The sequence below is a fragment of the Prinia subflava genome, chromosome Z (genome assembly GCF_021018805.1).
Source record: "Prinia subflava isolate CZ2003 ecotype Zambia chromosome Z, Cam_Psub_1.2, whole genome shotgun sequence".
Taxonomy (NCBI): Eukaryota; Metazoa; Chordata; class Aves; order Passeriformes; family Cisticolidae; genus Prinia; species Prinia subflava.
This window is the reverse complement of record NC_086283.1, coordinates 75,181,091-75,208,352: the sequence shown is the minus strand read 5'-3', so window position 1 is coordinate 75,208,352 and position 27,262 is coordinate 75,181,091. Positions and strand designations below refer to the sequence as shown.

Here is a 27,262-nt window from a genome sequence, read left to right as displayed (position 1 = left end):
TCCAGTACTGGTGAGTGTGCTAGATTGAATGTAGAAAGAATATAACAACTATAATAAGGTAACTTTCAGATTGTTCTGAAGATTTAGGATGGTTAATAGGCATAATATATAAGACTCATCAGAGTGAAGAAATTAAATCTAACATTAGAGAGAAAGCTATATATTATGTAAAATTATTGTTCATTTTTTTTTCTCAAGGCATTAAAAAAATTCAGATGGTTGACTGAAAATGATTTAAAAAAAAAAATAATTGAGTAAGCATGTTTTTCCGAGAGTTAAACTGCTTCTTTGAATGATGAGCTACCATTTATGTGACAGGAGTACAACAGATTGTACAAAGTTGGGAAGTTGTATTTGTTTACCGTATAGATGGTTTGTACGTGCAAGGTAAACCTAGTCTTCATGGAATCCTTCTAAAGTTATTTTCTGCAATCGATTTTCATCTGTACAGAATGATCATTAACATAAAAAAAGCTCCCAGCAACAACATATTTCTCTAAAGGGTAAGAAAGTATGTCTAAATGTACAGTCCACATTTATTCTAAATTATTTCACTTCTTAACAAACAAGGAAAACACTGTAGCCCTTCCCCCTGGAAAGCAGTTAGGGGAGTGGGGCTTAAAAACTTAGGAGGTGCATTTTATTTTTGTAAAACTGCTCAGAACCTAGGAATGACATGATAAAAAATTCTAAAACAAGTTTACACAGTATTAAGTATTGAAAAAATATTACAAAGATTTCCTGTTTGATGTAATGAAAAGATGTACAGTTTTGCTTTTCTTGCCTTATTAGGGTTCTTTCCGAGCAGCTCTCAAGGATGTGATGCTTTTCTTCGCCACAAGATGACTCTAATTTCTCCCTCAATATTGAAAAAGTATGGAATTCCTTTTGACAAGGTACATTAATGGTTCTTTTTAAACTCTGCTTTCATGAATTGAATTAGATTGTGTTTAGTATAAACATTGTTATAGTAAAGGTCAGGCTTTTATTTTTAGGTAGTGGCTGCATGAAAATATGTGTTAAAACTTCTAATAGTTTTAGCAGGGAGTTTTCTAGAATTAAACACTTGCAGCCATTACAAAATTTCTGTGATTTTTTTTCTAAGAAATTACCAAAATTTCTTAATTTTAATTTATTTCCATGGTAACTTGGATGTGATTTATTGACTGAAACACTTCTTAACTCGTTCTGTTAAGTTGTATATGTAGTATTTTAACATAAGTATTTAATTTCTTTATATGTTGCTTTTCTCATGCAATTAAATATAACTTTATCATTATAAGGATCTGAAAGGTTTAAGGTGGAACAAAGCCAAAAGAACTGACACTCAATTTAAAATATATTTTAAAAGCTTTAACATAATAGAAAAAGAATGAATGATTATTTTTGACTGTTAGGTAGTGGTAGAATAAATGTTTGATAAGAACATCATACAAACAAACTGAGAAGAATACCTATCTTTCTTCTTTGTGGATGAATTTAATACATAGCTGCTTTTAAAAACATGTGAAGTATTAGGTTTCTTCTGCTTTCTACAAGATTTGCTTGTATTTGTATTGTTTTCTACTTTGAACTTCATGTAGGTGCCAGCTAATAAAATGTTTTCAATGCATTGCCTTTTTTTTAAAGTGTACTTACTCTATACATTTTGTAAATTCTAAAGCTCTAAATTTTGGAGTTCTGTAAACCTACTTAGAGGACTAGTACTTGATTCAGAAGATCTCCTGCCTGAATATCTGTTTATCTTAATATTGAGTTTTCAAAAGGCTTTTGATTGTTAAAGAGCTATGGTTCCTGGTTTCCCATTGCACAGACTGTTTTAAGTTGTTCAGAAGAACCAGGGAATATACACTTTTTCTTAGTTTATTCCCACTGCAATATGGTGGTATAAACTATCCTTGCCATATGCCTTGCTTATTATTGTGTTTTCTGTTTTTGTGTATGTGCTATTTATTTATTGGTATAATGTGTGCATGTGTATACAAACTTTGCTTAACCTGTTTTCCCTGGCCTAAAATGTAGGATAACGAAGTGCTTCCTGTCTGGTTTAGTTGATGTTTTTCTAACAGTAATTAAAAGAAAAAAGGAATATTTCTGTGTATATTTTTGCCCAGCTGGAAGCTGAATACCAGACAGGTGCTTGCTCACTCTCCTTTGGTGGGATGGGTGAGAAATGGAAGGATGAAAGGTAGAAAACTCACAGTTTGAGGCAGAGACAATTTACTAGGGAAAGGGAAAGCTGTGCACACAAGCCAAGCAAAGTGAAGAGTTAATTCACTTCTTCCTGTGGGCAGGCAGGTGTTCAGCCATTCCCAGGAAAGCAGAGTCCTGTCACGCATAATGGTGACTTGGCAGGACAAATGCACCACTCCAAACAATTACCCTGCCTTCTTTTTCTCACAGTTTATGAAATGAGCAGGATACCATGAGCTCAGCTGTCCTGGCTGTGTCCCGTCCTAACTTGTGCACCCCCATCCCCCTCACTGGTGGAAAGATGTGGGGAGCAGAAAATGCCTTGATGCTGTGTAAGACATGCCCAGCAAGAACCAGGACACCTCTGTATTATCAATCCTGTTGGCAACACAGATGGGATGAAGAGGCAGATGTGTTTTATGCCTTTTTGGAACATTACTTTTCATGCTTAAGTCAACTTATGTGTAAAATTGAGGATATGTAGGCATTTAGAATGATACTGCCTGCCTTGGAAAGCAAGCTTTTTTGAATAAATTATTCATAAAATAAGTAGTTTGTTTTCTGAATGATTTATTACCATATAGAAATGTAGCTGCTGAATTCAGTTTTTGTAGTATATATGTAAATACACTTATTCCCTTCATAGCCTTGTGCTTTATCATGAAGTATCAGGTGAAACTTTCCAAGCTGGATGGTTTCATAACCAGATTTATAGTTTTGGATTTACAGAACATTACTCTGAACAGTATAATTTTCAGTGTTTGGTGTTTAAAGTAGCATATTGCAGAATGTCAGTATACTTATTTTTAGTATGACACATTTGAGGTGGGATAGGGGAGTTGATCTTTGTATTTTGGTGTCTTGATTATTCCTGTATTCTAATTTAGAGGATAATAATCCTCTAAAGAGGGAGGGGCTGTGTGTGTGAAAGAAAAAAAAAAAAGTGCTACAAACAGTTAAATATTTAAGTTTGGTTCTATCACCTAGTCTTTGGAGGAAGCAGACTGTACCCAAGTGTAATTGTAATTAATGGGATTCAGTGAGAAAGTGAATAAAGAGAACCAGGCTGTGATCTCTCATGGCTCAAAGTGATAGGAGTGGAAATGTGCTGAATGCTGATAAGTCAGCCTACGCCTACCAGGTGGCAGCTGAACTGCTGCTTGCTGCAATAGAACACCTGCTAAACTGTCAGCAGTGGGAGGGTGTATTGAGATAAATTTTGGAATCGTTAGCGTTGAGAATAATCTTTCTTAAACATTCCCACAGCGATTGTTGAAGTGCTACAGTAACAGTTACAATATATGCAACTATATGTGCATTTGCATGTATATGCCAAATATGAATCCACAAGAATTTAACCATGCAAAATGTAAGATCCATTTTTTTTTCTCTAGCCTTGTTGACTATTTTTCTTGTTTTCCTCTCTTTCTTTCATCCCTTAATACAATCAGAAATAGACCTCTTTGAAGTGCTAACCCTGTGTGTTCTTGCACTGGGCGAAAAAGCACAAAAAGAATTTATAAAATGATAAAATAACAATTTTGAAGGAGATTGTAAAAGCAGAAATTGAATGTAAGACAGCTGTACCAGTGGAAAGCTGAGATTTAGGACATGACATTAAAAAGAGAAATGTTTGAAGTTGTGAGTTTTAATTTTGGTGACTGTTTAAAATGTAACCCTTCCTTTTTGTGATTTTAAGTCATAAGCCTATGCCCCTAAAAAGAGTCATATTTGTCCTTCCAATTTTTCTTACTGTATTGCTTATGTAAAGCATTGCCACACACTGAAAACAACTTATTTAGAATCTGAGAAATCTCCTTATTTTCCTGTAATTAACAAGTGCATATATTGAATGGTAATCAGTCATTGCTCAGATTTTTTGCTTCGTTTAAAAAGATTTGTTTGCTTTTTAGTGGGTCTGTTGTCTGATGTGTGTTTCATGTAAAATGTGTATCAAACAGAGCATGGAGAATCTCTTAACTATTCTGTATGATCTACTTTATTCATTAACTCTTATCAGATAATTCAGAAGACAGTTTGCTGTTTCAAGTCTCTGACTAGCCTGTCCTTGATAGTCTCTGGTGGTCTGACTTTAGGAGATTAAAGTTGTCACTGTGTGGAGAGAATATTAGTGACTGACAAGAAGTGCTGTCTCCTCTTTTCTCCATGTAGGAGTGCACCAGTCCATCCTAGTGTAGGAAGATGAGATTTCTCTCTTGAAAGATAATAACCTGACTGGTGATTTGTTTATGTTACCACACTTTTTTTTTCTGTAGTTTATGCTGAAACCTTTTCAAGTCTGATACGTATCTTAAAACTAATTGGAATTTGGGTTATTTTTGTATATACAAAATATAATTACTGTGCAGTGTATTTGAGGTTGGCTTTTTATTTTCCTTTTTTCCTGCTTTTTGTAATATCTTGTTGATCCAGTGGTCTTTGCACATTTTATTTTGGTTGTAGTCCTTTAAAATTACCCTTGCTCAATCTCTAAAACAATATCAGAGTTCAACTATAGTCAAGCTTTTCATCTTTCAGAATCTCTTTCTATCCTACTTGTCCTTTAGTTGTTTGGAATTCTTGTTACCAGTAGTGCCAGAGTGCTTCTGCTGTCTAAAATTTCTCCTGAAGAGAAAGAAGGGAAGGACAGTGGCAGCTTAAAACTTGTATTTTAATAGCTTTGTCTCGAGACATTCTACACAACATTTAGGCATGGTAATTGTGGGTATTTTTATCCAGCCTGTCTTTGCTTTCTCTTAGCCAGTAAGAATGATATATTCTTTATACTGTCATTTTTAGTTACTTCCAGTTTTTATTACCAGTTAACTTCTGCTCCAAGATTAACTTTGAGTTCTTTCTGAATTTAAGTATTGCACCTAGCTATGTATTTTACAGTAAAGAACATTGTCTCAAGTATACTGTTTCTGTTTGTATTAAATCTCATCTCCGTGCATGATAAAAAAAAAAATCTTCGTTTTAGTTATTTACCAAGGCATATGTAATTTTCACTGCTATACAACTAGAAATGCTTTGTAATGTGGTTCACTCAGAGGTTTTTATGAAGTTTATTTATTTTGGCCTTTTAATTTTTTTTATTGTTACAGGTTACCCAAGAGGCAGGAGAATTTATGATTACTTTCCCGTATGGATACCATGCAGGGTTTAATCATGGATTTAATTGTGCAGAGTCAACAAACTTTGCCACCATTCGATGGATTGATTATGGAAAAGCAGCGAAATTGGTAAGTAAGCAGAAAATTGATGTGTAAATAAATATTTCCTGTGGTTATTTCTTTGTGAGAATCTCAGGAATGTGATGTCAAAAGGCTGTTAGATCAGATAATGTGTTAAGCTGCCATTCAAATTTATTTTTTATTTGTTATTTTGATAGTAGGTATTATACTTCCAGCAATATGTATTCCTCTCAGTAGTCAGTTTTGTTTGCATCTTAATTGCATTTTTGTAATTGTATTTATTGTTCTTCAAAACCAGTTCCGTTTGTGGATATTTTTAAGTTGAAGCTACATACACTGAGGTTAATATATGTGAGGACAACTGACTTCTACTCTTAAATACCCTTTAAGCTTTACTGTCTGTGAAAGTACTTTAGTTTAACTAGAATTTTCATACCTGGAAAGAAACATAAATAGTGAAACTTCAAATGAAGTTTAAAGAAACAAGTTCAATTTTTCTCATCTTAAATCTAATCAGAAAACTTGTAGTACAAGATAATAAAGCGACTGTTTGAGGTGTGTATAACTGAAGATATTTTAGACTGAAATCTTGTTCTGTGGTGTGCATGTCTTTTTTTTTGTGTGTGTACAGCATAGAATCATAGAATCTGTATATGTTAGAAAAAAACTTCCAAGATCACTCTGTCCAACCTTTGACTGAAGACCAATGTATCAACTAAACCATAGCACTAAGTGCCACATCCAATCATTTCTTCAATGCGTCAAGGGATGGTGACTCCACTGCTTCCCTGGGCTGTCCTTCCAATGGCTAACCACTCTTTCAGTGAAGAAATTCTTCCTGATGTCCAGCCTGAACCTCCCCTGGTGCAGCTTGAGCCGGTGTTCTCTCATCCTGTCATTTGTTGCTTGGGAAAAGAGACCAACCTCCACCTCACTACAACCTCCTTTCAGGCAGTTGTAGAGAGTGATAAAGTCCCCCTTGACCTTCCTATTCTCCAGGCTAAACACCCTCTTAACCACTCCTCACAGGACCTACACTCGAGAGCCTTCACTGAATTCAATTCCCTTTTCTGGTCTTGCCCAAGCACCTCAATGTCTGTCCTGTAGTGAGGGGCCCAGAACCGAACACAGGATTTGAAATGTGGCCTCATGGGGACAATCCCTACCCTGGCCCTGCTGGCCACACCATTGCTGGTACAGGCCAGGATGCCCTTGCCCTTCTTGGCCACCTGGGCACAGCCTGGCTCATGTTCAGTCACTGTCACAGCGCCCCCAGGTCCTTTCCCCTGGGCAGCTTTCCAGGCACTCTGCCCCAGCCTGTGGCACTGCCTGGGGTTGTTGTGAGCCAAGGGCAGGGCCCAGCACTGGGCCTTGGTGCCCCTCACACCACTGGCCTTGGCCCATCGATCCAGCCTGTCCAGATCCCCCTGCAGAGCCTTCCTGCCCTCCAGCAGATCAACACTCCCACCCAGCTTGGTGTCATCTGCAAACTGGCTGAGGGTGCACTCAATCCCCTTGTCTAGATGATTGATAAAACTATTCAAACAGAACTGGCCCTGGTACTGTGCTCTGGGGAACACCAGTTGTTAATGACCTGGATATAACTCCATCCACCACCATTCTTTGGGCCCAGCCGTACAAATGATTTTTTGCACAGTGAACAGTGTGTCTAAGCCATGAGCTACTAGTTTCTCCAGGAGAATGTTTTGAGAGGTTATATCAAAGCCTTTGCTGAAGTCCAGGCAGACAACATCAGTAGTTTTTCCTGTCCAGTCCATGGATGCTCATTAAAGGAGATCCTATTGGTCAAGCAGGACCTGCTTTCTACAAACCCCTGCTGGCTGTGCCTGATCTTCTGGTTGTCCTGTAGGTGCTCTGTGTGATCATAGTTAAGATAATTGGTCCAATAACCTTTCATGGCACTGTAGGTCAGGCTGACAGACCTGTGGTTCCCTGATACTTCTTGTTGATGGGCATGACACTGGCCAGCCTCCGGTTCTCTGGTACCTCCCTGGCTAACCAGGACTGGTGATAAATGATGGAGAGCAGCTTGGTGAGCTTTTCCACCTGCTCCCTCACCTTCCTTTGGGTGAATCCCGTCTGGTTCCATAGACTGAGTGACACAGCAAGCCACTAACTGCTTTCTCCTGGATTACAGGGGATCTCTTCTACTCCCTGTCTACCAGGGCTAGCTGATGTTGGGAAACTTTCTGACTGAGGCAAAGAAGGCATGAAGTACCTTGGCCTTTTCTTTAGCCTTGGTGACAGTGTTTCCCTCCTGCCTACAATAAAGCATGGAGATTTTCCTTGGCCCACCTCTTGTTGATGTATTTATAAAAACCACTTTTTACTGTCTTTCTACAATAGTGGCCAGTTGTAGTTGAACTTTCACCTTTCTAGTTTTTTTGCTACATGACTTCCTTGTACTCTACCATGACATCCTTGTACTCTTCAAGAGGTGCCTGCTCCCTTTTCCAAAGGTCATAAACTCTTTCCTTTTCACTGATGTCTCTGTTGATAAACTGCAGCTCTAGCAGGACCTTATTCCTGGTAGGGTCTTACCAGCTTTGTCAGGAAGTTATTTACCATGTACTCCAGGAACTTCCTAGACTGCCTCCTCTCTGCTGTTTTGAGTTTCAAGTAGACATCTGGCAAGTTAAAGCCTGTCATAAGAACAAGGTCCAGTGGTCATGAGATTACTTCTCCCAGCTGCTCACAGGATATTTTGTCCACCTCTTCATCCTGGATGGGAGGTTTATAGTAGACTTCCACCAGGATGTTTACATTCTTAGCCCCCTGTGTCTTGCCCATAGTTGTACAACCTTATCATCACGTTGAGCTCTATGCAGTCAAGATACGGAGTGCCATTGCACCACCTCTACTTCTATTGTGTCATGCTCTTTAGGAGTGGAGCTGAAGTCTAAACCCCAATAACCATCGCCTGTGGAAAAGCCACTTGGGGAGACTCAGGCGAAGCAGTCAAGCTCGCACATCCACACACGCCACATGGCTAGCTCAGCAAGGAGAGGCAAAAAGGCCCTTGCACTAGATCAGTTCCAGCCAGGTTTATTTCCAGGATCTGAAGGGAAATACAGGGCAAAAAGGGGCTGAACACGTGCCAGTCTCAGGCTTAAGTATGAGCTTCAGCAGCCAACGACCTTGAGACATGGGGGCAGTGCAAAGGGCAGGCAGAGGTCAGTGACCTATAGGGAAAACAGGGACAGTCATTGGCATCCCACCACCAATGGAGATACAGGGGAGAGGAGAAACCAAAAGGCCAAGGGCATTAGGAAGAGGGGAGACTGGGGCAGACCATTGTGTGCAGAGCACCTTTGGGGAGTTCTCTCTCTCTCGGGCTGGGCGGAGAGTCTAAAGTCTGTCCTGCCAAGGCCAAACTGTGGGTGTTGAGTCAAGGGGTTGCAGGGAGTCCACATACTTCCTCCCCTGTACCTTCTGAAAACTTGTAGCCATCTACTGATGGATGTACAAGTAATGAAGTGAATGCACAAAATCAAAACGTAGGCAATTTATTCAGCAGAAGTTTTTACTGTGTTTTAATATTTTCTGATTTTTAATCATGGTTAAGGCTTAGGTAAGCCTTTGTTTGTATAACTCAGAGAAAGTTTCAGTCAGAGGCATTTTCTGGATGGATTTGTTTGTAATTGGAAAAATCCTTTCTAATAGCAACCTCCTTAATATATTAGTTAATACAGTGGAGTAAAGGGTAAAATCAGCTGTGCTGGTTTCTCAGCCTAGTATAGTAAGTGGCCTCTTACTACACACTGGAAACTGAGAAACACCTTTATGAGAAAGTTCTCAAAAAGTACTGAAAATCTCTCAACACATCTGATGTTCAGACTGGTCTCTACCTTTAATAGAAAAGTTGTGTTTTTAATAGCACAGATAAGGCAGCAACTCTAATTTTAAACTCTAAAATGCATTTGATAGCCTATGCATTTGGTAACTTGAAATTTCTAGGAATAGTACAATGAAACAAAGTCCAGAGAACCTTTCAACAAGAGTTGAATGTGTCAGGTAAAACTGACTTGGGTTTTAAAAGATATGAATGTCATGCATCTCTAAAATTAATTCAGCTGAACTTTAAGAATGGCAGACTGCATGTTCAGATGTAGCAAATCTCAGCTGGTGCTCCCTGCAGGTATCTCTTTGTCAATGTACTGGCTTCATATTTCTTAAGTTTTTAAAAAATAGTCTACTGTTTGGTGCACAGCTTCCCCCAGCACAAACTGTTAAATGTTTTATGCCTGCAGTATACACCTCTATTATTATATTAAACTGTAAATTTAATGTCATTGTTAAAGTCATTGGAGTTAGATAATTTTAAAGATAATGTAATTGTGTTGCTTTACACTACCCCAAAAGTGCTACTGAAATTCTGAAAATTTAGCTAGGAAGTCTTCGCATGTACACTCTAAATAAAAGTTCTCTAGCATATGAATGAAACCTTTATCTTAGGACAATGAATTCTGTGATTGGTGACTATTGCATGTAGGAACAGTATTATGCATGTATAATACATGAAATTAAAGTATTTCTCTGGTGTCTGCAGTTAAATTGAAATGCCTACAAATGTCAGAACAACAATAATAACTAATCTTCCTCTGTAGAGAAATCTTAGATACCATTGTCAAATATGAACTACGATTTCTTTGGCAAAGGGTCAGAGTCCTTAATGTTATTTGCTTAATTCTTATCACTTATTACCACAAGAATGAGAATCAAAGTTTACTTATCTTCTCTTTTCTAAATGAAAAAGAGCATGCTAAAATGTCCTGATGGTAGGACTTTTTTTTTTAATATTGAAACATGTATGAAGAAAAGAAGTAAAGGAAATGTGGTGAACTAATACTCCCTAAAACTTATTCGTATTTGTTTATGTCATAGAAATGGGGTAAATAAACAGAAGAAATATTGAAAAATCATAAATTTTGGTACATTGGAAAATACCTCTAAGATCATTGAGTCCAGCTGTTTAAGTCAGCATTGCCAAGGTCACCACTAAAGCTTTCCTAAGGGGTCACATCCACAGGTCTTTTAAATTCCTTCAGGATGGTGACACAGCCATGTCCCTGGGAGCCCTGGCCAATGCCTGACAACCCTTTCCATGAGGAAATGTATCCTAATACCTTATTGAAACCTCCTCTGGTGCAGCTTGAGACCATTTGCTCTTGTCCTATCACTTATGGCTTAGAGAAAAAACCCCCGCCTCATTTTCAGGTTCTTTGAGGCAGTGGTGGAGAGGGAGAAGAACTTCCCTTATGACAAACTATCTGACAGAATTTATTTGCTACCACTGCATTACCAGTAGGTGAAATACTTACTTCAAACAAAAAAGACTTCTACTTATTGAGTCAATGTCAGATCAGTCTCTCTGAATGAATTCAGGTAAACTAAATGTTAAAGTTCAAAACCTGGTTCAAAGCCTGGTTAAGGCTATCACTTAGTTCTTGTTTGCACAAGCATTTGCATAGACTTCTGTGAATTCTACTAACTGAATTTCTGCAGCTTTTCAGTCTAATGTTAATTATGGCAAATGCCTATAATTAGCTTTACAGCCTGGCTTTCATCTTCTCTCCCCTTCAACATTTCCAGTAACCTTCACTTTACATGACTTCTCCTTCACATGCACAGATGCAGACCTAAAGTGCATGTTTATCACTGGATGCAGTGGCTTATAAGAAAATGCATACATATTGCCTTGGCTTGAACTTATCTTAAACTTTTTTTTCAAACTGCTAATATTCCTAACAAAGTGAGGGGGGAAAAATGAATAGTAATAAATCTTAGCACAGCATTTATGGCCTCCGTTAATACAGCCAGGCTTTCATTCTGGATTGCTTTCGACATAGGCAGTTCTATCAGAGGGCGACTCCCTTGCCAGAAAATTATCATGTGAGCATTCAAGTTTGAGACTGTGTTTCAGTGCTGCACAGACACTAGCTAATAGGTAGAGGCTCCACAGCAAATTTCAGGATGCCCAAGGAAGTTACAGGAGCCTGCTGCACTTTAGTAACCATTCCATCAGCTTCGGAAGGTAGCGTTGGCAGCTTCTGAGGCAAGCGGAGTAAAAAAGTAACCATATTGTTTTAGGGCTCTATGAGGGCTATTCAAGTTGCATTTGCTAAGGGGACAAAAGAAAAATTCAAACAAAATTGAATTGTTTTTTGTATACTTAAGATTCCATCATGCAAAAAAAGAAAATATTATTTGATTTGTATAACTGCTCTGTTTCTTAGTTACAGTCTTTCTCTAGTAAACCACGAGTAGATCTGTTATTAGTTTTTATTACAATATTAGAAAACTTCCTGGAGGTGTTAATTAAAAAGGTAAAAAGTTGGTGCCTCCAAAGAATACCAATATTGTAATAAGTTTTATTTTCAGGTCTAGTAATTTCATTTAAAAGAAAAAGCAAAAAGTCCCAAACCAAAACCCACACAACCTTTCAATCTTATTTGTCATTCTTTGGACTACTGATACTGCAGCTGATTTGTCTTTTCTTTCTTTATGTGTAAAGTGCAAGAATTTTAATTGAAAATAATGTTTTGGATCCTGTAGTTCCTCTGTATTGTCCTGCAGAAATTGTCTGCATCAGCAAAATGCGGCAATATCTAGGTCAGTTCATTGCTGTATTCTCCTTAGAGAATATTCTATACTGATGAATGATTATTTGTCTTCCTACAGGAACACTTTTATTTTTATAGGATAGTTTCTACTTGCTTACAGCTGGATTTCTGTTATAGAAAAGAAATCCTGAAATACAATCAATGTTCTTCATTGATTTTGTGGGAAAAACATCCAACAAAGATTTTTGTTAAAGGTGCAGTAAATATTGAGGCTGTGTGATGATACTGCTTTACAGCATGAGATGAGATGAGATGGTGCTAAAGATTCTGTGAAATCACATGCAAATGTTAAATAAGAGATATTTTTGACCCTTGGTGCTGGACACTTTGATTAAGCAAAGACTATGAATGCAAATTCTAACAATGATTTTCTGTCTTTAGGAATGCTAAACTTGGTTTCACTGTGTGTCCCCTAACTACCTGTAATAATTGAACCCTGAGAGTAGGCCTATATCCCCCAGCTTGTTTTCTAGAGTTTGTGCAAGATTGTCATGGTTTTAAGCCCAGCTGGAGATGAAACAGCATGCACTCCTCAACTCCACTTCTCTTCCTCCCCAACCCAGAGGAATGGGGTGGAGAATCAAAGTAAAACTTGCATGTTGAGATAAGAACAGTTTAGTAATTGAAAATAAAGTAAAATACAGTAATAATGTTAAATGATAATAATGGTAATAAAAAGGGAAAAAACAAATGATGCACAATGCAATTACAGTCCAATTACCACCCACTGACTCATGCCAGACCCCTCTTCTGGAACCCAGACGAGTCCCTTCCAAGTAACTCTCCTATTGAATTTCTCGAAGAGCCAGATGGAATCAGCTCTGTGAGGGTTCAATATCTCTGAGAGTGTCCAGCACTTCACAGAAAATGGCTTAAAATAATTAGCTAGACAGCATGATCGAGCATGTCTTAAAAAATCAAAGAGGTTTTAATAAAAGAAGAAAATAATACAAAACCAAAGAACAAAGCCAAACATAATGTATGGAACAGGTCCTATACACCTGCTACAACACCTCGACAATGCCTCAAACATTTTTGTTCTCTCTCTTTTATACACAAGTGTGGGATTGTATTTTATGGAAATGGTTTGCTCTTGTTCATCCCTGGAAAATGTATGGTTTATCCCAAGTCTGTACCCTCCCTGCAGTATCGTGTATCTGTAACTCTATTGGCTGTAGAATGTTACCGCGCCCCTTTGAACCTCGGGGTTAAGAGTGCTAAGGCAAGGGGTCTCGCCCCCTGTGCCCCTCTTCCCCCTGGAGGCCTCTGGACACTCCCCTTCCCTCTCTCCCCTTCCCTTCCCCCTCTCCCCTTCCCTTCCCCCTCTCCCGCAGGACCATGCTCCCTGCCTGGACTGAGGCTCTAAATAAACTCTCATCTGATCAGCACCCCACCGGTGTCTGAGTCTCTTTGCCTGCCAGCATGGGAACACCCACGACTCTAGGACCCCCCAAAATTTAAACTACAACAAATGGCGTATCAATGTGGAGCAGACCACCATCCGACCCTGGTGGACCACGGTAACATCGCTTCAGTGCCGTCTCTGGCGGAGCGCACACACAACAATCGAGGAGTCCATTGGCAAACTGCCAGTAGAAACAACTGCAGGTTTTGAAGAACAGCTAGAAAGTCCAACAAGTCCTCCTGTCCTAGCACCACCAATTACCATGAGAAAGGCATAGAAAGTTCTAGCTGAACTTCCTAATATGTCTAGAGCTAAACCGGAACTTCTTTCCTTATACAGAAACACCTACTTGGGTGTATGAGTGCTTTCCTACACTCCCTCCAGTTTATATACTGGGCATGATGTTTTGTGGTGTGGAATATGCTCTTGGTCAGTTCCAATTGCTTCTCTCAGTTGTGCTCCTTCATGGTTTCTTTTGCTCACCTCCTTGCTGGTGGAGCACCAGAAAAGGAAAAAAGTTCATTGGTGGGGGATGAACACAACTTAGCAAACCCCCAAACATCAGTATGTTACCACCATTCTCATTCTGAATCCAAAACACAGCACTGAGATTATGTCTATTCTTGCTGAAACTGGGACAAAGCTTTAGGACAACATACAAAAGCAATAGTAGGTGGCACCTCCAGTGAGCTGCTTGCTACAGCTCAGCTACTGTTTTTAGCTTGCTTTTAGACAAAATTAAGGTGTACAGAATTAAGCAGAAGTAAAAAATAGATAAAATAATCAAAACAACTTCCGTCTCTCACACAACTCAACTGAGGAAGTAACTGGAGTACTAAAAACCTCCCAGCTCCATAGAAGAAAGGGTGTAATTCTTGCTGTATTTTTCCATTGGCAAGAAGATACAGGAAGAGAAATAGGAGATCGTCGTGGAAAGAACAAGTCTGTCACCCTCTCCTTAACATTGCCTAAGCTTGGCAAAAGGATGTGGCGCAGAGGGAGTTTGGTGAAGTACCAGTGTGTGGATATGACACAGCTTAGTGAAAAAAAGGGACGCAGTGCTAGTGCTAGGTACACATGTAGTTGTGTTTGTTGTTCTGTGAGGATGAGAGGTGCCCTAAGCTTTAGATACTCGTAATTATTTTCATCATCCTATAACTTTCATTTGCTGAATGCTGTTTATTGCTAAAAAAAAATTTGAATGGTATGAAATAGGGGCAGCCAACAGGTTCCTTCAAGCCTCTCTGAATTTTCTTGTTTTCCTCATGATGCAACTTTTATTTGAGCAGGCTGAAAGTGTGGGGCTTCATGAAATGCATTTTTGAGTTTCCTTACTCCAGTGGGTTTTGCTGTTGATAAAGTAGGTGAAGAAGTGGCTATTAGCTTGTATGTTTTCTAGGTATCTGCTTTGATTTATGCTGAGAAGGTAACTTGTGTGGGGAAAAAAGATTGCTGTTCAGATACTAGTATTGGTGAATTAGAAATATTTACACATAATTCTTGTATATGTACAGGAGACTGGTGATATTAGCAGTTTTGGTTAGGGCTCTCTAATTCTTTATACAGTTAGGGTTATTTTAGTTTATTTCCTTTTATTTTCCTTTGGTTACTGTTTTAATCCCCTAAGTCACCTGTGTCTTGGTTAACCCCATTCTGAAAAAAAAGTGCTTGCTCTCCTCAGCCCCTGGTAGGATACGAAGGAGAACTGGAAAAAAAAGGTAAACTCCAAGGATTGAGATAACAACAGTTTAATAATTGAAATAAATTATTATAATAATATAATAAGAAATAAATTGGAGACAAGAAGAGAGAAAGGAATAAAATCCAAGAGAAAGTTGTTGACTGATGCCAGACTGCTCCCACAGCCATAATGGGCTCCTCCTGGCCAATTCCCATCAGTTTATACTGAGCATGACATTCTGTGGTGTAGAACATCCCTTTGTCCAATTCATATCAGGTGTCCCAGCCATGCTCTGTCCCAGCTTCTTGTGAATCCCCTTGTTGTCAGAGTGTGGGAAACTGAAAACTCCTTGATGTTTAGAGTAAGCATTACTGAGCTGTCCTAGGTTACAATGTAAGATATGCCTGAAGTATGTATTCTATCACCATCTTCAGGAGCTGTTGGAACCAGGTGGGGCAGTGTTTCCCTTGCCCCTCCCTCTGGACTATCTTCTGTTAATGGGCCATCAATGCCTTGCCCATGACTCACAGGTAACCCCCTCTGGGAGCCATCTCTGTTTAATGGGCAATCAAGGACCCACTGCAGGACTCATGGAATGATATCAGCCATTGTGAGCTGCTCCGCCCAGGGGGAGGAGCCAAGCATTCCCACCTGGATATAATCTGGGATTTGGGACAGCACAGGAGCCCTTACCCCCTGGATTCCCAGAGGACAAGAGCTACCAGACCTTTCTACAGGATCACTGCTTCAACAAGACCACTTCATCTGGACTGCTACCCCCACCCTAACTAACAGGGTGTCAGGTGGTATTCTGACTCTGTCAGTGGTCTTTTGTGCTATTGCTTTTATTTATTTTATTTTTTTCTCTCTCTCTCCTATTAAATTGTATTTCTGGCTTGGAGTCTCTCACTGGCTTTGCTTTCAAACCAGCATATGAGCTAAACCTGAAACACATCAGCATGTTATCAATATTATTCTCATACTGAATCCAAAACACAGCACTGTACTGGCTCCTAGGAAGAAACTGTGTTCTATCCCAGCTGAAAAAAGGTCCCCTGTCTGATGCTTTTCCAGCTTCTTGTCAGGGTCTTCCACAACTCTCACATACCCCTTGTCCATGCTTTCACAAGCCTTCAGAGAAAGTTCTGGCATTTCTTAGCACTGCTCTTGTTGCTTACTATGTCTATTTTGTGGGACCACTTGGTGACTTTCACTCGGTATAAATGTATGTAAATTTTACTGCCTGCTCTCAGGGGAAGTGTCACACTAGGTGATTTTACTAGTCATTGTAATGATTCTTTTGTACTGCAGCTCCTTTTAGGACGTGATTTGTTTTCAGATGCTGGTGCTGGAAAGCTTTTTGTTGTTTAGCTGATATGTAGAACCTGAGAAGTCTACCAACCTTTTCTACGTGAAACTAGGGGTACTTAAGATATTATTCCTCTCTTTCATAAAATCAAGTCAGTAATTACTCATGCATTCTTCAGTGGTAGCTGCTTAGCAACGTGTTTTCTGTGGATAGGTTAGATCAAAGTGCTGGCCTGCAGGTTGTATTTTTCCCTTTGGTGGGATGAAGTGCAGTTGTTTTGATGTTAGGTTTGATGGATTTGTTTGCCACTGCATTCATTAGCTTCACATCAAAAAACTGACAGGCTGTTAAATGAAACTTTGCCTTAGATTTTCAGCTTGACTGTTTCAAGACCTATGTGAAGATATTTTGGTTTTGTGCTGCAGCAGCCTCAAGCAGTTATGACTGTTTCAAAGGGAAGAAAAGTTATTTAATATCTTGATTTATTTGGGTACAAGACTCATTGTCTTGAAGATAGCCATGTCCAGCTTATGTTATCCAAACAGTCCATTTGTTTTGAAATATATATTTGAGATACAATATATATGATTTAACTGGTTTTATCAGAGGAGAAATGATACTTACTGCACAAAAATACTTCCAGCTCTCAAAATGTATTGAGGTAATATTTTTTTCACTGAGGATTATGTTTAGGTTGCTTTTGAACAATAAAATGTACAAAAAAAAAAATCCAGCTCAGTTGTGCCATTTTTTTTCAAAATATGGATGAGTGAAATTTAAAGGTCTAGGTTTAAAAAGTATCTTCCTACCCCAACTGCAGTGTTTTAGTACTGAATGTCAGAAATAGCTATGTGCATATGTTCATGAGTTACTTATCTATCAACTTTTTTTGTTTGATTTTCAAAACTTTTTAAAACACTGCATATTGATACATTTGATACAAGTCTGCAACAATACCAGCATCATTCATGCTGTACAAATCAATGCTTTTACTTGGCAGATCATAATTAGCCACCTTATATCATTGACTTTTCTGCTTACGAAATTTTACAAGATTTCTGAAATCAGACATACTTTCCATTTGTGGTCTGGATTGTTAGAACACTACTTCAGAGCAAATCTTGTGGATTCTGCATTTTGACATTTCACTTCATAATCACAGTGCCACTCTCCCCTTTGCAGTTGTCATGGACTTTTCACTTTTTATTTTTTATTTCTTTTACACTGATCTCTTGTCTTTTTTTCCCCCACATCTTAGTCCTATCATTTACCACCTCTGTGTAGTTCTTAAATCACAAATTCATAATTTCCATAGAACAGCAGCTATTAAAGTTTATTGCTGGAATAGGAGATTGTCAGTCTCCCACAGGGCAGTAACTTGCACAGTTCTAGATTTCTAGTATAGTGACATTTTGAATTAAGAATTACGTTTTAGAAAGGAGTAGTAATAATCACAATATTTTTACCTGTTCTAGTACAATAATTGTTTTTTAAACCTTCCCCTTTTGGTAGAGCATCTGGTTGTAAAATCATACAAAATGTCATATGGTAGTGTTCCTGTATTCCCACAGTCTGAGCTAGGACTGTGAGTAGTGTATTCTGTGGTTCTGAAGTCCTAGTGTATTCTTGTGAATCTTTCCCAACACTATAGCACAACTTTATTCTGTGTGATGTAGAGTACATTGAAATAGCATTATGCATGTATATATTCAGCACAAGGCCCTCATGCAAACTGCTGCACTGTTTTTTTAATAAGAGCTGAACCAACAATACTACCATTTCTTTCACACATGCAGTTTTGATTAAGTAAGGAGAGGAGAATTCTGTAAGGTAACATTTTAAACGTTGGAGTACATTCTGACAACTCTGAGTGAGTGGAAATGATGGAATCTAATCTTCCCTTTTTTCCCCTAAGTGTTATCCAAGAGGTTCCATTTATCAAAGTAAAAAATGTATCAAGTTGGCATACTTGGTGGATGTTTAGAAGTTTTTGTTTTATAGCACCTTTCACTTAACTTTCTTTTTAAAGAGAAAGTCAGTAATTTATAATAAACTTGTCTTTTAAGAGTATAATTTATTTAAAAATGGAGTAAATCAATACAATTTGCCTTTCTGTACTTTTCATGAGCATACAGATTATATTTATATTCAATTTGCTGAGGAAAAGGTTTTGCCACTATGTAAATTTCTGTCTATATATTAATGTGGTAGCATGTAGAGAGACTATTTTCATTCCAGGTTTTTAAAGAAAGTAGAATTTAACTAAGGAATTATTTTCATATATATGAGTTTCACAAAATAGTCTCTTTGGACTTCAGTCAGCTGCTGAAACACAGGTGTCTGGCACCATCTTGGGTATTTTTCCTTCCTTTGTCTAGGGAGAAGATTACAAACCTCCAGGAGTTCAGTGTAATATTTAAAACTCCATCAGACATCATATGTACCAGAATGTGGTTCAGGTGTCAGTGCGTGCCTGGGCAATTGAACTGAGTCACCTGCCATTGTATTGCTTTTATTTATACCCTTTGCAAATGTAAGACTCGTTCTTAAGATTAACTGCATTCTTGTACTCTGAGAGAAAGTTCTCTAGGCTTGTTGCATTAATTGAGCATTTTGGCACTGGGTGGTGACCTATTGTGGTAGGCCAAAAGGTACCTTAAATGTTAGGATTAAGTTCTCTTAAAACCACCAGCCCCCAATCTTTCTTCCTATAAAGCAAAACCCCCTAGTCCTGCTACTAGTGCTAGTACATGCTTTTATTAATTTATTTAATTTGGAACCATTTTAACTCTGCATTTGAACCATCAAGAGAGTTCAAGATACTAGAAATCGTTCTGCTGTGTTCCTCCATGCAGTTTCAGTTGTCTTTGACATGGTTTGGAACTCAAATTACCTTTTACTGTTTTGTTTGTTAGTGGGTTTTGTTGGATTGTTTTTTCTTTCTTTTCTTTTTTTTCTTTTTAATGCCTTTTGTATATAAGAGATAAATATATATATGTTTGAGATAAAACTTCGTATAAGGATGGTTTTCACTCAATTAACTAATGTGTCTACTGAGACCATCTACACCACTGCTGGTCCTGCAGTTGGTGGTACTGCAGTAGTACCAACTACAGGAGTTGGTAGTTTGACTCAGGCCAAACGCAGTAGAGATAAGTGTATACTTGCAATTTTCTCTGTGTTTTTCTGAGAGTCTGCGGCATATTATCCAAAAATGAAGAAAAGTAGCAGTATCATAGATTTGAAACACATGATTTATTTAATTCCTGCTTCTGAAAGAAAACACTGTAAATATAAATGCACAATTCAAAATCCTTGACTTGGAGTAGCAGAGAAGGCATCTATGAATGACGAGAAATAAGTTAGACACTCATATCCTGCGGTAACTACACCAGGGTAGACAAAGTGTATTAGGCATTATTGTAAAGTATGTAAAGGCATTATTTCTAGTACCAGTGAGCTTATGTAGCCTAGGAGATAGGTGAAACAGCTGAACACAGGCAGATAGATGCCTCAGCCAAATGTTTGGTCTCCCCACTGTGCTTGCTACTTGAGTGAGCAGAACTTGTTAATCTGCAACTAGTTAGAAATTATTAATCTTTGAAAGTCTTGAAAAGGGTCTTAAATGAACTAACTTGCACTGGTTTGTTTTTGGATAAAACCCAGAAAAAAACATACCACTGTGCTTTACGTAAAAGGAGGAGAAATAATTGTCTGAAATGTTTTATAGCAAAAAAACTGAATTAAGACCTCAGTGCTAGTGTGGTTGTGTTCAGTTTTAAAGTTCGTCTTTCTGCTTGAAGTGTGAACCAACTTTATGTTGCTGTGAAAAAAAGGTATAATCAATCACCTTGAAGATGTCATCTTTTTCTGACAATATGTAAAGTTGTTGTTGTTTAAATTTATGGGGGGTCCCCGGGGAGTGCCCCCCGGAGACCCCCGGGGTCTTCTGGGGTCGTGGTGTTCCCGGGCTTGCAGGCAAGGAGACTTCAGACGCCGGTGGGATGCTGATGAGGTGAGGGTTTATTCACTGAGGGAGAGGGGAAGGGGAGGGGGAAGGGGGGGAGAGGAGAGAGGAGCGTCCGGACGCCTCCAGGGGAAGAGGGGCAAGAAGGGGCAGAGCCTTCTGCCTTAGCATTCTTATCACAGAGGTTCAAAGGGGCGCGGTAACATTCTCCAGCCAATGAGGTTACAGATACAGGATACTGCAGGGAGGGTACGGACTGGGGATAAACCATACATTTTCCAAGGGTGAGCCAGAGCAAACCATTTCCATAAAATGCAATCCCACAAGTCACCCTTTTTTTCTTTAAAATGTGAGAAGAGAAATATGACATATGACAATTAACAATTTAAAAAATGAAACAGTAATTACAGTTTTGCAGTATGAAACCAAATACAATTGCAGTAAGGATTATGTTATAAGGTGAACAGTTGATCTGACCTTGTAATTGCAGTAGACAGGTTATGTGAGTTTATATTGCAAGATTTGAAACAAGTTAACAAATTTGTTTGAGCCTTTCCAGCGTGACTGGCCTAATAGTGTCTAGTCTTTTCCAACTGGCTTTTCAGACCACCACAGCCCCCAGCTTAGGCTGTGGCGCTGACTATGCTCCCACTCTAGGGACAGGAAAACACGTGGAGTTCCCCGGGCTCCACACACGGCTTCAGATTCTCCAGGTGGCCTGCTGCAGTTTCCCCATTGGGGCTGGGCAGGGGCAGTGAGGAATTTAAATCAACTCAAGCTGCCATTGATCTGTCACGGAATTCCCTTAAGGCCTGAACAGCAAGTCACCGACACTCACGGATCTGAGCCAAACCACTCCTTTCACTTTCCAACTGGTTCAACCAAAACAAAAGATCCCCAGTTTTAGGTCATCAAAAGAAAAACAAAAGAAAAAAACTACAAAAACCGTCAAATACTTTCTCAGACGCTAATTTAGGTTATCAATCACCCTCAGAACTAACTGAGGACAGCATAAACCCAAAAGCGTTACAGATTCAATAGTCTACACTACTGAATCGCGCCTTACAAGAAGACAATTCAAAAACTGCTTCCCTTGGATCTACACTTGTGACCTGAAAAGGCCTCTGCTTTCTAAAACAGAAAACAGGGGAATCTGCAATATTTACACACACAAAACTAGAAAGGCATAATTGTAAAACTACTTCATGGGGATGGGAAGGAAATGGAGGGGTTTGGGACACCCTGCTGTTTGGCCAGAACAGCTAGGGACAGGGGCAGAAAAACAGGGAAAGGGAATCGAAGTAGCATTAACAATTATACAAGGCTGTAAAACTGGTATTACAAATTTACTTTAGCTTTGGGGTTTGCTTTCTTAGCGTTTACCTTGTGGGACTTGAAAAGCGGAAGATGGGACTGAGAGCACGTGGCCATGGTGGCCATGCGGTCACAGCGCAGCACGTGGTGTTAGCTGTGCCGTGCCGGGTTTAGCAGGAAGGGGTTAACTCTCGGGGGTTTGTTAAGGGAAAGGGGGTTAGGGAGAAGGAGCAGCGAGGGGAGGAGGGGGTAAGGGTAAGGAAGGAGGTTACACAATTTACAAAACCGAGTTTTGGAAGGTGCGGGGCTTGGGCACAACTGAAGACTGCTTTTTCCTTCTCTGATGGCCGTCTGGCTGAGTTCCTTTCGCTGCTGTCCAGGGCTGCTTGTCCGCGCGGCTTCTCCCGGTGCTGGGGCCCGCGCGCGCTGCGGCGGGGCCGGGACCACGTGTTGGCTCCGCCGGGACTGCCCCGCGCCGCGGCCGCTGGGCTGGGGCCGCTCCTCCGCCGGGGCCGCGCCGGGCCGGGGCTGCTCCGCCACCGGGGCCGCGCCGGTGCTGCGCAGCCCGCGCCGCCGAGCCGAGGCGGGCCGGGGCCGCGCCGCAGCCACGCGCCGCAGCCACGCGCCGCTGCAGCGGTCCTGCCGCGCTGGGGCTCACGCCGGAGCCTCGCCGTGGCGGAGCCGCGCCGGCCCCACGCCGCGCCACCCGGCGGGGCTGCGCGGCCCGCGCAGCGCCGAGGCGGGCCGGGGCCCCAAGGGGCTGAGACCCGGGCCCGCGCCGGGCTGGTCGGCGGTGGTGGGACGGCCGCGTGGTGGCTCACGAGGTCTCCACGCGGTGGGGGAGGGGCCGCCCCGGGCCGCGATGGCCCAGAACGGCCGCTCCACCGGAGACGGCACCGAAACGGAGTTACCATGGTCCATCTGGTCTCAGGGTCGCTGATGCTGTTGCCCGATGTTGGTGCGTCATCTGTTGTTTAAATTTATGGGGGGTCCCCGGGGAGTGCCCCCCGGAGACCCCCGGGGTCTTTTGGGGTCGTGGTGTTCCCGTGCTGGCAGGCAAGGAGACTTCAGATGCTGGTGGGGTGCTGATGAGGTGAGGGTTTATTCACTGAGGGAGAGGGGAAGGGGGGAGGGGGAAGGGGGGGAGAGGAGAGAGGAGCGTCCGGACGCCTCCAGGGGAAGAGGGGCAAGAGGGGCAGAGCCTTCTGCCTTAGCATTCTTATCACAGAGGTTCAAAGGGGCGCGGTAACATTCTCCAGCCAATGAGGTTACAGATACAGGATACTGCAGGGAGGGTACAGACTTGGGATAAACCATACATTTTCCAGGGGTGAGCCAGAGCAAACCATTTCCATAAAATGCAATCCCACATAAAGTCACCTCTTAATTCAGATAAAATAATAACACAAATAAAAGAGCCACATTAAACTTTTAAGAAAGTGCGCTTCCATGTGGTTTATTACAAGACCTTGCATTCATCCTGAGAGTGAAATAAGTTGCTTCATTCTTTTATAACTATGGTAATGAAATATGTGCAGTTAAGACTGACTCTCTCTCTGTTCTCTGTAATATGTTCTCATATGTCCAACCTTATCAGATAAATTACTATCTTTCAGATCTTAACAACAAAATCACCTGATCTCACCTTTGCCATGTAACATACCATGTTGCTGGAATTCTGAGGGGAAATTTTGACCTGAAGTTTCATATATTTTTATGTATTTATATGTATATATATGTATTTTTATGTATTTATATGTAAAAAAACAGTTTGCCTTAGGAAGGTAGAACAGTGCTTGCTTCTAGAGGGCAGTCCAGTTTGAAATATCCAGCAAATATCCAAATGAAAAATAAAAATATAATTTATCTTGTTCTCATTGTGGTTATAGCTGGTTTTTCCAAATTATTCCAAGGAAGTTACTTCAGTTACTTATGCTGAATATGTTAATATAGTTCCGTAAATGCAGTGTTTCAGTGGCTTTTTCAAGGTTTGTTGAGAAGAATCACAATATATAAGAAAGACACAGAGGTCTGGGTATTTTAATGCATTAGTATGAGTTGTTCTGGGATAAACCTATGATCCATGTAGAGAAGAAATGTATATACATTTTTTTTATACATTTTTTTTCCAGTGGATTGAGGAAGACCGTAAAAATTACCTCTTAAAGGGGAACATTACAGTGAAGTAAACCCACAAAATCCCCTTCTCTATGTTCTCCTCTTTCTATGAAGGTGATTACAGGGTATTGATATACTGTGTATGGATTAGTGTATCATCCATTTAGTTGTTATTTAGGGTATAAGAATCTGTCTTACAGTCTAAGATCATACAAGATTTTACTTAAAAAAAAACAGGTAGGTGGCATTTAATATGTCTGTTGAATGTCTTTGAAACAGACTGTAAGTCAATACTTTGGCAGATGTGTCTAAAGTTAAAAATAATTCCAGTACTTTATTGTAAATCGGGTTACTTGTTGTTTTCTATATTCTTTACATGTATGAATGAAATATTTCAACTCAGATGATTTTGATTAGTTTTAATGCTGGAATATAAAATTATTTGTGATATGAAACAATGTGCTGGGTGATGCTGATGTTATGTGAGCCTTACTGGATAGCTGTTTGAGTGGGTAGAGGGGGTTTGAGTGAGTCTACATATGATACATTCTGGCAAAATCTCCACAAAATTCATTGTTATATTTCTTTTTTGTGTGGATGAGATATATAAGTAGAGGTGACTTCATGTTGTGTTGAAGTTTTGCTGAAGAAATTCCATGGACTTAGAAGCTGTAGGGAATTCTGCCTTGGCCAGAAGTGAGTCTTATAACTGTTCTTACTTCATGCCTGATACTCTTTAAGGTGTAAGTATAGTTTCAAAGCGGTGATAAAGAGAGGAAAAAGAAATAATGTTCTAGATCTTGCTGAACTAGAAAACCCTCAAGAAGGACAGTATAACAAACATAGCTACCTGACCTAAAATCCACATATCATATGTCTGCTGTATGTGTGATTGTAAAGCAAACTACTTGGAGGTGGTGGAATTACTAAAACGCTTTTGTCCTGAAAAAAGCTCTTAAAGAAATACTGAAAGTGTTGTGATAAAGGTCAGATTTTTAAAAAAATACCGATTGTTTCCAAAAACAAATGTTTGGTGAGATTTTTATCAGATGTGGCATCAGGATGACAGTAACAAAAAGTAAAAAAATGTAAGTGTTGAAATGGGAGTGCTCTGCATGGAATATAGCTGCAAAAAGATAATAACGATGTTAAAGATATTATATACTAGGGTTTGCAAGGGAGTAAGAATATGATAATTTTCATTTTGCTTGATGTGATTATAGGCATTTACAGTTTGAGTTGGCTTCAGTGTTACACTGGTTTAACTGAAAGTTAGCTTGGTCAAGTAACGTTATGAAAAAAATACACAGGATTTTATTTTTTAGATTTTATTCAAATGCAGTTAAATTGTGGGCTTGACTAAACTTTCAAATTTTGAGATAGGAAAATTAAGATAGAGAAGCTGTGAATGAAGATGACACCAATAGTAAGCAACATCATATGACTAGATCTGTATAGTGGCAACTATCTTCAACTCAATTTTAGACAGTCCTCTACCCCAAAAGACAGGAAATGTGTATGTGGAAAAGATGCAGGACCTATGAAGCAGAGAGAGAGAAGAAGCAGTGAAGAAAACAGACATGGGTTCTTGACGCACTGAAAATGTGGTCTTGAGAAAAGTGAGACATCTAAAGGACTGAGGGAGGTGCACATAGAATTTCTGTGCTTGCTATTTCAATGCTTTTTCTATTTGATCATGGTTGTCTATAGAGGATAAATATTTTTTACTTGTGTCCTGACATATTAGTCTCAAAGAATACCTGCCTGCATCATGCATTTAATTTCCTACAAGGAGTAGTGTCAAGTATTGCTTAATACCATGAACAAGAATAAGTAGGGTGTTAAAAGTGAAATATTTAAAGTTATGTGAAATCAGAAGTGTTTCACTGAATTTTTTTTTTTTACATTTTAGACTGGACTTCAGTACAATAACCAAATAGTGGACTTTTCTTGTAATGCAGAAATGTTACGAGAGTTTGGATGGTTGTACCTTTAAAATCTGATTGTCTTGGTCTTGGTCCAAATCTGGAGAGGAAGAATTTTGAGGCTTTCTCTAAAGCTGTAGCAGGCACATTTAAAATCAAATTTTCTGGTTAGAAAGGAATAAGTTAGAATTAAGTTCTCAGTAAAGTCCTTGTTTTTAGTAAAAGTTTATATTCTGAATAATTAAATAGAGTATAATTGCTGGTGCCTTAATAATGCAGTGGTTGGGTATAGGCCCTTGTATATTTTTATTGCTATTCACAACTACTTGATCGCCACACATCTACACTTTGTAATCCTCGTTAAACTTAGGTCAGATTGTGGACATGGTGGTTTGTTTTCCAATTGTATCCAATCCTGCAGGTTTAATATTTGAAGATAAGAATTAGGGACTCAGGACAGGTATGTTTATAGGGCTTTTCTTCTCATAATTCTCTCTGAAGTAGCAGTTTAAAGTTATATGTGTTTTACTTGTCACTAGTTAAAGTGTATATTTGATTTATATTCTAGTTCATATTTTAAAAGCTATATTTCAAGAGCATTCTAATTGAGTTCTTCCTCATAAAAATAGTTTTCTTTACAAAATAATTGGTTTATTGGTAATTGTTATAAAGCAGTTCTCTTACCATCTGTTTAAAAAAGGAAATGCCATATTAATGTAAAAATGTTTCCTGTGTTTATAAGTTGAACATTCATCAGTAACTTCTTGTGTATAACTTGACTGAATGGTTGATAGTATTTTTGAAACAGGACAGTTTCATAGTTTTTCTGTTTATGATCTCCAAGTCCTGAATGTCCTGTAAAGCAAACCAAACCAAACAGTTGGGAGCATCCCACAAAAGACAGTATCACTGTTGTCTTTTTATGAAATTATTCGAATATTTGAATTCCCCCTGCCCCCTGCTTGCAAAGTGATCAGAAAGAGTTTGCATTAGTGAGTAAATATAAATAAAGAGGTGATGCACAGTCTTAATTTAGAGGATTTCAGTAAGGCATCCCTACATACAGTATTTCCAATATTGCTCAGCATGCTGAGCAGGTAGATGGTTTGCCTTGCCATATTTGTGCCCTTTCTTTCATGTATTTTGTCTTGATTACAACAAAAACAGGTTCTACAAGACTCAGAAGGTGAAATCTTGTTAGCAATATTTATCAGTTTCTGATGGCCAAATCACTGAAAGGAAGAACCTACAAAAAGTTTCCTAATCTTTACCACTGTAGATCTTTGGTGTCTGAAATACAGCACTTCCTCATGTATTGCAGGAGGGAAGTGGTTTGACAAACTTTTAATCAGTTGGCCATTACTACTGCGGCACATGAATATATATTAAAAATAAAATTATATATTGGCAAGTTTTGTTGCTTGATCTTGCAACCTAGTTTGCCAAACTGCTTAAAAGAAGCTGCCCCTCAGGCTTATAAAGGCTCCAGTTACTGAATCTGATATTCAGATT

The 27,262-nt window shown here is 39.3% G+C and overlaps 1 protein-coding gene across 9 annotated transcripts in view; it reads left to right on the top strand.

Annotated features, from left to right (window-relative positions):
- The window catches only part of KDM4C (lysine demethylase 4C), a 268,042-nt gene that overhangs the window by 45,132 nt on the left and 195,648 nt on the right, over positions 1 to 27,262 (top strand). For 7 of the 9 annotated variants that reach the window (XR_010083425.1, XM_063422095.1, XM_063422094.1 and 4 more), the window contains exons 7-8: positions 793 to 896; positions 5,298 to 5,435. Coding sequence is in view for 8 of the 9 variants with exons in the window: in XM_063422095.1 (XP_063278165.1) it covers positions 793 to 896; positions 5,298 to 5,435 (242 nt within the window). In the remaining variant the exon portion in view is untranslated. Of the gene's footprint in view, positions 1 to 792; positions 897 to 5,297; positions 5,436 to 6,018; positions 6,121 to 15,551; positions 17,124 to 27,262 lie in introns of those variants that run through there. The other 2 variants (XM_063422100.1, XM_063422101.1) reach the window with 2 other exon arrangements.